Below are 9,993 nucleotides of genomic sequence, written 5' to 3'. Positions count from 1 at the left end.
CACACATGTGCCATAAAGCTTCCATTTCTTAATGATGACTTTAACTGGACTCCAAAGGACATTCAGTGACTTGGACATTTTCAGTACCTTTGTCTTTGTTACATCTTTACGCTACAGTCCCTCTGAGACACGTTCACTGCTCTCAGGTGATCTACGTTTTACTAACTGTGTGACTTCGAGCACCAGTCGGCTGCACCTGTGTTGAATCAGGTGAGTCACTTTCAAGGGATACGCAATCACTGGGAACTTTTTTATCGGCGCCGCGTCCCACTGCTACGGGATACACAATCGGATTCAGGAGTGCTGCATCGAAATGATTTTTCTCTCTTATATAATTCTCATTTTATAAATCTCAGCTCGTACATACATTCTTCTCAAGGCCTGAAATCAATTTCAGAGGCTGTTCTCTGGGTTAATCTCATGCGGGTTACCTTGATTCGAGCTACTAACGCACTACATCATTCTCCTTTTTTCTTTTTTTCCCCCAATTGATCTTGTATTGCAGGGATTTGTAAACGCTTTGCACATGAACTGTAATATGACTAGCTTTGCTTACAATAGATTTTAATCTCTCGCGATCCTGCTTTGAATCAAAGCCGAGTCTGCGAATAAAACCGTTCGTCGGTACCGTGTTATTGGAACTAGAAGAAAGATTTTTTTTTCCCTCCCCACCTCAAACATAGATGTGGCTCAGCGTTCCTCCCAGGAAAGGCTATAAATACGCTGTGGAAGCATATAGGAGAATTTAAAAATAGAACGCGCGAGAAACCGCCGAAGATGAGCTCTGATGTGCAACATGACCATGCGTGTATTGATCCACTCCGCAGCGAGTTGTTTTCACATTGATCTCTCACTCTTTGGGTTAATAATAGTCTTTACTGATACCCTGAAGCTGAAAATATTTCCTCCTGTAGAAACAAAGGCCCTCCTTCAGACAATTTTTAGCATCACATCAAAAACCTTTGATTCTAAAAATGATTCGAGGTGAAGGCAAGAAAAAAAAAAAAAAAAAAGAAGCCGGTAGACGCAGAAACACCTTTCCCAGGCGCTGACTCGCTAAATTTAAAAAGACACGGATGCTCGTTGGCACGCTTAATTCCTACATGCTGCTATTTTTAGAGGTCTGTCCTACCGTGCACCTGTCTGCGTCAGATAGGAGGTAGCTGGAAAGCGCTCGCACCTTCATGTGCAGCCAGAGGCCCCATCATAGTGATCGTTCAATTCCTCCCGGATGCCTTGGCAACCAAGACTGCATGGGGAATAAGGGGATAGTTAAGGTCAAATTAAAATCTGCTGCAGACTTCCAGCACAATTTCCTGATAAAACCCCAGAGAGCTGTGCTGACAAAAAAAAATTATCATAATATTCTCCAAAACGGCGAAATTAAAAGCAGTATTGCACAGCGCAGTATACGTCGTGTGCGTTCATCTTCGTGTTGTGATGGTTTTTCTTGATAATGAGCAGCATCCTGGGTATGAATCACCGCAAATTGTCTTTCAGGATATTTTGCATTTTGAGTAATTTATGTGATTTCTTTAAAGAACAAATTGGAAAACTAAAGAAAACTCATAGCTCTTGTGACTCATCCCACCTATTCTACCGCAGCCGAAGCAGTTTGAAGAAGAAAACGACTCCTGTGTCGTGTTTCAGGACGGATGCATTTGCTTTTTTTCTTTTTTTCGCCAAATAGTTTGAGAATTTCACATCCAGATGGAGCTTCTGTGCGGAGAAATATTCATGCCGTCGCAGCTGTCGGAGCGGTGCATCTGTGAGGATGAATGTTTCATGTAAAAAAAAAAAAATGTGACTCAGACAAATAGAAACAGTGGAAGAAATTAGTGTGGTATTAAAATAAGGCACATGGTGGATCATTGTGGAAATTAGACATGATAGTGAAGATTGAGAGGGTTTTTTCTCACCACATAAAGTAGCGCTTTTTTTGCTCCTGTTGTAATTCTTTTCAACGTGGGCTCACTATTCACAGCAATATAAAGTCCTGCACCTCTGTGGAAACAGAACAACCGCGGTTAAAAGAGGAAAGAAATGTGTTTTGTGCAGTACGACACAGTTCGGTGCCATAAATCGTACAAAAGGGCTTCTGACACAGCCTGCAGTTCATCCTAGTTCAACTAAAAATGCCAGAATTTTTCTAAAGTTATTGTTGGTTCCATGTGAGTCACTGATGGCTTTCAAACTACAATAAGAAGTGCAGATTTTTTTTGTTTTTTACAGAAGCTGGTTACTGTTAATGCTTAATTTTTTTAGCATTTTTGTTCAATTTAACATGATTTTGATGAAATATCAAAAAAATTTTGGCTCCGCTTTGGTTATACCTCAAGACCAAATGTCGGAAAGTTCCAGCTGCAGTCTCTTTCTCTGATAAATTATATCGTTTTGTCGAATCAGTTCTGTCAATTTGCAATGCAGGACTTAACAATCAGTTGCCAACATGTAACGTGGATTATGTGGCATATTTACGTAGTGTAGACCACGTCCAGGTTTTCTAGAGGAAGCAATGATGCAGAATCACATCTGAGTCATTAAAGGTTTGTTTTAATGGAAAAAAAACAACCTGTAAATATGTAGCTTTGATACAGTCGTCCTCAAATGTATTCATACCCTCCCATTAAAGAAAAAAACACTGAAATAAGTAGAAATTGACAAAAGTAATAAGAAATAAAATTTGAATGAAAATCATGACGTTGGTTTTGAATTGTGGTTTAACAGAAATATTTAAAAAAACAAAAAAAAACAAGCATGATGGGACCCGTAAACTAATATTTAGCTGAACAATCCTTTGAGCCAATCAAGTGTTTTCTGTAACTCTCAGTCAGACTTCTGCACCTGTTGACAGGTGTTTCATTTTCATCAGCAAAGTGCTCTAATTTGTCCGGGACAGTTTTTTTTTTTTTTTTTCAACCACAATTCAAAAGCAATGTCTTATTTCCTTAAATTATAATTCAGCAAATTTTTATTTATTTCTACTTTTTTCAGTTTCTAGTTATTTGAGTGACTTTTGTGAATTTTGCCTTTTCTTTAATGGAATGGTGTGAATACATTTGAGGACGACTGTACACGGAGACGAGTGTTTAGAAGTTAAATCAGAAACCGGGGAACGACTTTAAGGCTTTGTTCCTCAAAAGAGAGTTAAAGGAGCCAACGTATTTTTTTAAATTTATCTAGATGGCTGCGTTTTCTATTCTAGAAAGTCAAGTGCGCCGTCGTCCTGCAGCCTGCACTCTCTTCAGCCGTTTCAACTCTTGTACCTTTGTTGCCTCACACTGGGTACGAGAGCAAACGCTTCCCTCCAGGAAGAAAAAGAATTAGCAAATGTCACGCCTCCCCTCGCAGCTCTGTGCTGTCTGATAAAAGTCAGTGCCTTTAAGCACAGAGTTGGCACTGTTACCAACTGAGGCACCACAGGGCAGGAAATGCCCCCAAGGGCCTGGCATTTGGGAACCAAGTTAGAGTCGGGAGCAGCAGCTCTGTGGGGTAGAAAGAGAGCAAAGCAAAGTAAATAGACGAGTGACAGATTCAGCCTGAGCCGAGCGGCGCTTCAAACTGCAATGTTCGGCAAACTATCAAGAATTTTTTACTGCTGTTATTTTTCTTTAGTGAAATCTTTAGCAGCGGATTTGAACTCATCTTCACAAGGAGGGGTTTTTGGTTTTAGGCCCTTGAACAGACAACAATGCAGCCATCTGGATATGGAGAGGAGGAGAGATCAGAATGCTGAGCATAAGTGATGCAAGCGCTGCCTTTTGTTTGGCAGCTCTGATTACCAAGGTTACCAGGCAATACTCAACGGCAGTAGCTGTCACAGCAGGATAAGCTCCATATGATTCATGATTCGTGCCGTAGCCATCTTTAAAGATTTCTGCCTCGCTTGCTCGCTCGCACGGCGTGTTCAGCTGATCTGATTGAATCTGTGGAGAGATTTTTCTCGATAAAAGTACGATTCACTGTACGGCATCTGTTTGACTGCGTGTTTTCGCAGATCTCCCTCACGTTCTCACAAGAGACAAATTGTCGGTCATCAAAGCGTTCCAGTCAGATGTGCGTGTTTGGACCTGTTGTGTGCCGGCCCCCATGGCTCCGTTATGCATAATTGGACACAAAGGGACCAAAACATCCTTCCGCCCTCAGAAGGCTGCACTGTGTCACCAGAATGTTTAACTGAGAGGCTGCGAGGTAAATGAAACGATAATTCAGTCGTCGTTCTCGCCCGGCTAACTCGATACGAATCGCCGGGAGGTGACAGGCTTCGGCTCGCTTTGGCATTCCGGCGGCAGGTCCAATCAGAGCCCGGGAGGCGGCCGGTGCATCAGCAGTCAGCAGTGATGAGCCTCTGATGACTGGTGAGCCCTTCAGGCTCGGCGCAATCTCCCAGATCACAGTCATCCTCCGGTTTAAGGTCGCCACAGAGCAAACGCACAGCCACCTCCACAAGTCTGTGATGCCTTTCCCTCTCTTGAAGCGAGGCTCTGCTGTGGAGCGGAGTATCCCAACGAGGCCGTTTATCAGACTAAAGGAGACACTCGGGTTGTAATGACTTGTCCATTTAACAGGCACGAGTCAACTCAGTGGTAAATTAAATACATCAGGCTCAGCTCGTAAACAAACAAAAGCTCTGAGACGTAATGCATGTTCTTGTTTCTTTCTTTTTGTTGTCTGCTCTCAGGCTGAAGACGAGGAGGAAGAGGACCAGCCTCTGAGCCTGTCCTGGCCCGAATCCGCCCGCAAGCGCTTCACCTACCTCATCATCATGCCCATTGTCCTGCCCCTGTGGCTCACGCTGCCGGACGTCAGAAAAACGGTGAGCCACGCCGATGCTCACAACGTCCGCAACAAGAATGTCTGCAGTTCTACACGGAGCTCACTTTCTTGTTTTTTTTTTCTTTCTGTCAGTCGTCAAAGAAGTTCTTCCCCGTCACGTTCCTGGGTGCCATCTGCTGGATTGCAGGATTCTCCTACCTGATGGTGTGGTGGGCTCACCAGGTACACGCTGACTCATGCACTTTACAGGCGATGACATTGTTCAACAAAGTGGGTGTTCAGTGACAGCGGTCCTCGTCAAAAAAAAAAACAAAGATCCAGTCGTCTTTCCTCCCATTTCTCTCGTTCCTCGTCCGTGACATTTCTAATAATTCCATAATCTTCCCACTCGTTTATAATTGCAGTTGTCTTGTTTCACACAAAGCGACTGTCAGAGTTTTCTCACCTCTGTCAGCGCCGCAGCATCACAAGGAAATTAAAAATAGCTGGAACAAAAAGATTAGGTTTTATTTACCCCAAAGCTTAGCATTCTTTTTCTTTTTTTCTTCTTCTTCTTTTTGCAGGTTGGAGAGACCATCGGGATTACAGAGGAGATTATGGGTCTGACTATATTAGCAGCTGGAACCTCCATCCCTGACCTCATCACCAGTGTTATCGTGGCACGCAAAGGCCTGGGTGACATGGCGGTATCCAGCTCCGTCGGCTCCAACATCTTTGACATTACTGTCGGGTACGAGCGGGACTTGAGTTTGTTTCTGGACGGGGATGTGAGAGGTCGCGATAGAGGTCGAACAAGACCCGTTTTAACTCTTTAACTTTTAAATATAAGAATGCTGTTCCTTTTAGTTTGTCTTAAGCATCTGGTTGGAGGTCATTAAGCGTCACAGAAGGGTTTGTCATGGTGCCCATTGCTAGCTAAACGGAGCTGCTTGTAATCTGTGTGGCTGCCTCTTTGGGTCCTTAAACAGTAAGAGGCTCCACCTGGTGGTGCAACCAGGTACTACAGCTAAACGACATTTTCTTACATGTATGTAGAGAATACCGTCTTTTGGAGCTACCAAACTTTTACCACAGTGTTTACCACTGTTGGAGCTTTACAACAAAGGTCATGACATAACTTTGAGGCTCGAAGGCAGTTTTAATGTGTCGAGCACATACATTGCATTGATTTTAATGTGCTTAAAGTGTGTTTTATCGAGGAAGAGACAGGAGGTTGAGAGTCGGGGGCAGCAGATACTAAATATTAAATAACACGGGATCAATTGGGGGTAAAGAAACTTAATTGGAACATGCCTATTTCTGGAAAAACATTATAATTGACCAAAAAATCTGACATCGCGAGCACGAAAGCTAAATAATTTTTGTCTGTTTTTTGCATCGAAAATAATGTCGAAGCTTCTCCTATTAATTTTAGGTGAACCAATAAAAAAATATTATTGTTGTTATTATTATGATAAACTTTATTTCTGTAGCACCTTTCAAAATTCAAGTTAGAAAGCGCTTCACAAAGCATTAAATACAACAAACATGAGATGGAAAGGGGGAAGCTTAAAAAGACCAAGGAGATGCTGGTCTGTGCAGGTGGGCTTTTAAAAGCTTTTTAAACTGAATTACTGACTGAACTGTTTTGACAGTCAGGAAACTGGACTTCTGCCTGTGGTGGCAGATTTCAGGAGAGCAATAACAACAGATTTAGCTTCACGAACAGTTTGTGGTGGTGCAATAGATTTGACGGAGGAATTTAAATTCAAGTTGAAGCCAGAAATTACGGTTGACTTCTTTCCTTTTCCTGATTTCTGCGGCTTTAAATTGGTTTTAGCTCACAGACAATCTTCAGTATGAGCGACCTGAAAGGAAGGAGGAAACCCTGCTGCACATTCGTATCGTCATCAGCCTTTAATTGAAACCTCTGACGACACACTGAGGCAGAATGGTCATTTTTAGTGGTGCCCAGGTGCATGAAATAGATGCGAACACATTAACAAGAAAGGAATTAACAAATAAAATAACAGGATTACATGCGAGACATCCTCTAAAGCAGCGGTCTTCGACCTTTTTTGCACCACGGACCGGTTTTAAGCAAGAAATTTTTCTACGGACCGGTCATTGTGCACATAACAAATAATAATTGTTTTTTTTCTATTGAAAAGTTTCATAAATAAATAAAATAAATGTTTATTGCTTAACATATTTACATTTTCTCTGTCTCAGCATCAAGTCTCTCCCACTTTCCAAAGCAGCTCTCCTGAGACGTTTGTTTTTGACTGACGGCTTCGTTTAGCAGCCGGGCATAAAAACTGACAGTCAAGTGACGGGAAACGAACACAAACGGAAGTGAAGGGAAGACGAGCTAGTCATGTTTCAAAATAAAACACCCTGCAGACTCCGCTGGAAATAAAAATAAACCAATAAAATGTTTTCATTCTATCTGTGCGGCCCGGGACCAAATGACCCACGGCCCGGTACCGGTCCGCGGCCTGGCGGTTGGGGACCACTGCTCTAAAGCATGGGTGTCAAACTCCAATATACACACTGGGCCAAAGTAAAGAACTGGGATTAAGTCGAGGGCCAGACTCGATATTTATTGAAAAGCTGACTAAAGTTGTGCACGTTTTCATTTCTCTCCACAGATATAATGGTAAACTTTTTCATATGGAATCAAATATTTTGCTTAAACACTAGATGTGGAACAAGCAAAGCTAAATGAAGGTCTGTGGACAGATAATCTGCCTCCCAGCTGTCTTGAAAGCTCCTGTTTTCCATCTTTCGTTTGGCCATTTGTTGTGAGGGGTGGCTTAAATTTTGGTGACATGAGGTTGCTAATGAATGTCGAGAGCTGCTGACACGCCAACGTACCAGCAGAGCATTCTGGGATGTGTAGTATTAGCGATGCATGGGCTATATACCAGCGGGCTAGGTCTAGTAGACATTTGATATTATCTCGCGGGCCAAATATAATTACACTGCGGGCCCGATTTGGCCCACGGGCCTGCGTTTGGCCAGCGTTTGATGCAGAAGTGTTTGTTCCTACAGCGCCTAAAGCCGACTCATCTGCCGCCTTTCGTAAAACAACCCTGTGTCTGTGTATTCGCAGGCTGCCCTTCCCCTGGCTCCTGTGGTCCATCTTCAGCGGCATGAAGTCGGTGCAAGTCAGCTCCAACGGCCTCTTCTGCGCCATCGTGCTCCTCTTCATCATGCTCCTCTTCGTCATCATCTCCATCGCCGCCTGCAAGTGGCGCATGAGCAAGCTGCTCGGCTTCATCATGTTCATGTTGTACTTCGTCTTCCTGGTGGTCAGCGTCATGCTGGAGGACAAGGTCATCACCTGTCCGGTGTCGGTCTGAGGGGCCTCTCAAGGAGCCGCGTCCTCTCCGTCATCACCGCCGCCGCCACCAACGCCACCAACGCCACCAACGCCACCACCATCCTTCTCGTCTGCTGTCGCTCCCACCTGCCCCTCGTGACCCTTTACACCAGGAATAAAAAGAAGAACGGCTGCGTGCAAGAGAATAATCTACAAACATTATAAAAAAAAATACGGATTCTACTTTCCAGGTGGTGACGGAGAGGAGTAGAACGCAACAAGGGCACAAGACTTCGGCTTGGCTGGTTTAGCAGTGGCCTGACCTGAGTGGATTTTTATTTCTTATGATTTCGCTGGCAGGTGAAGCAGGGACGGGAGGGTGTAAGCCAAATATAGAAGTATTATGCATGCCATTAGTTTCACTAGATCAGCTGGATTCAGGACTGGTATTTTGAGGAGAACGACCTCCTGTGAACTTTGGCAAGAGACGCACTGTATGAAACTCTGAGACGCTGAGGTGACTGAGCTGAAGCATATTTGGACTTGAGACGCCAAGAGTGACCGGTGGACGAGGAAATGGCCCGTGAATATTTGGATGGCGAAAAGACTCCTGAGGAACACTCTTGATGAGCAGATGAACATTATTTCTTCTTTTTTTTTTTCTTCGACGAGTTAAACTTCCCCTCTTCCCTGCCAGAGTTTCACCACCGAATGTTGAGGATTCTTCTTCTGGTTTTTTTTTTGGATTCATTTTCATGAAATACTAGCGGTAGCATTAGGTATACTGTAGCAGTATTAGTTCACGTAGATCCGACTTTTTTTCTTTGGCCACTGAACACACGTTCTGATTGTACAGAACTTTTCATGCTTCACGTGCACCGACTGACAAGAAAAAAAAATGAAGTTTAGCCTCTCAAAGTATACCTTCGATATCTTGTACTGGTTTGGGGGAGAGGGGAGGGCGGGGTGGGAGAAAAAAAAAAAAAGCATGAATAGGCTCTTTAAAGTTCCATAACAATGTCAAAAATAATCCATTTGAAAAAGAACTTTACAGTGTTTAATGGTTGATTTTAGATTAGTCAATGTGTAGTGCTTCGTTCACGGTAGAACTGAGCTCAAATCACCGGCTAGTCAAGCTCCTGGGGTAGAAGATTCAAGCAATCAAATGCATGTGTTAAAAAAAAAAAGAAAAAAAAAACTCGGAGGTGAATAATACCGATTTAAGAAGTTGTATACCAAAACGTACACTTTTTTTCCAGACAATGTTTCATAACTTCTTAACGCAAAAAACCAGTGCTCGGTCTCTATGTAGAAAATGTCAACGCGTACGGTCGACGATATCTATCAAACTTGTGCAATTTCTTTTTTTTCTAATCAAAGGTGCTTTCGTGTGCATGTGTGCAATCTTGCATCTGGAGTCATCGCACAATGACCATTCATTAGATTTATCTATGAAACAATAGAGGTGATACAACCAGTATTTTGCAGCTAAATGCAAAGAAAAAAAAAAGGAAAAAAAAAAAGACACCAATCTGTGTTTTATACTGGAAAAATCATAATCACGATCTCTTTAAGCTACATAGAATGTGGAAAATCACAGACTTTAACAGCAATATACCGCGTGTCGTCGTTGCATCCACCTTCCCCTCCCTCCCCCCGAGTCATGCGTCTGTCCTCCACCCCACCAGACCTCCACCACCGTATAGCGTGGACCCCCTTAGAGCTGGCCAGAAAACACCTGCTTTACCTCAACACAGCCTCTGTACAGCAGCTTCGTAGGAGTTAACTGTAAAATACTAGTAAATAGATTCTCTGAGCGTGTGGAGGAGAAATGCATGCGAGGAACTTTTCCTGGGCTGGTTACCCACCGACTGTACAGCTGAGCTTAGACCGACTTATATACAGGACGTTCA

The 9,993-nt window shown here is 43.2% G+C and overlaps 1 protein-coding gene across 1 annotated transcript in view; it reads left to right on the top strand.

Moving 5' to 3' along the window:
• Positions 1-9,732, top strand: part of slc24a2 (solute carrier family 24 member 2) — a 49,502-nt gene extending 39,770 nt beyond the window's left edge. Inside the window, exons 8-11 of the mRNA XM_008303843.1 lie at positions 4,682-4,816; positions 4,909-4,998; positions 5,340-5,506; positions 7,871-9,732. Coding sequence (XP_008302065.1) covers positions 4,682-4,816; positions 4,909-4,998; positions 5,340-5,506; positions 7,871-8,120 — 642 coding nt within the window. The 3' untranslated portion in view covers positions 8,121-9,732. The remainder of the gene's footprint in view (positions 1-4,681; positions 4,817-4,908; positions 4,999-5,339; positions 5,507-7,870) is intronic.
• The last annotated feature ends 261 nt before the right edge of the window (positions 9,733-9,993 follow it).

This window comes from Stegastes partitus, unplaced genomic scaffold (assembly GCF_000690725.1).
Source record: "Stegastes partitus isolate 25-593 unplaced genomic scaffold, Stegastes_partitus-1.0.2 Scaffold2079, whole genome shotgun sequence".
Taxonomy (NCBI): Eukaryota; Metazoa; Chordata; class Actinopteri; family Pomacentridae; genus Stegastes; species Stegastes partitus.
Note: the sequence above shows the minus strand (reverse complement) of the source record. Positions and strands in the feature narration are given on the sequence as shown.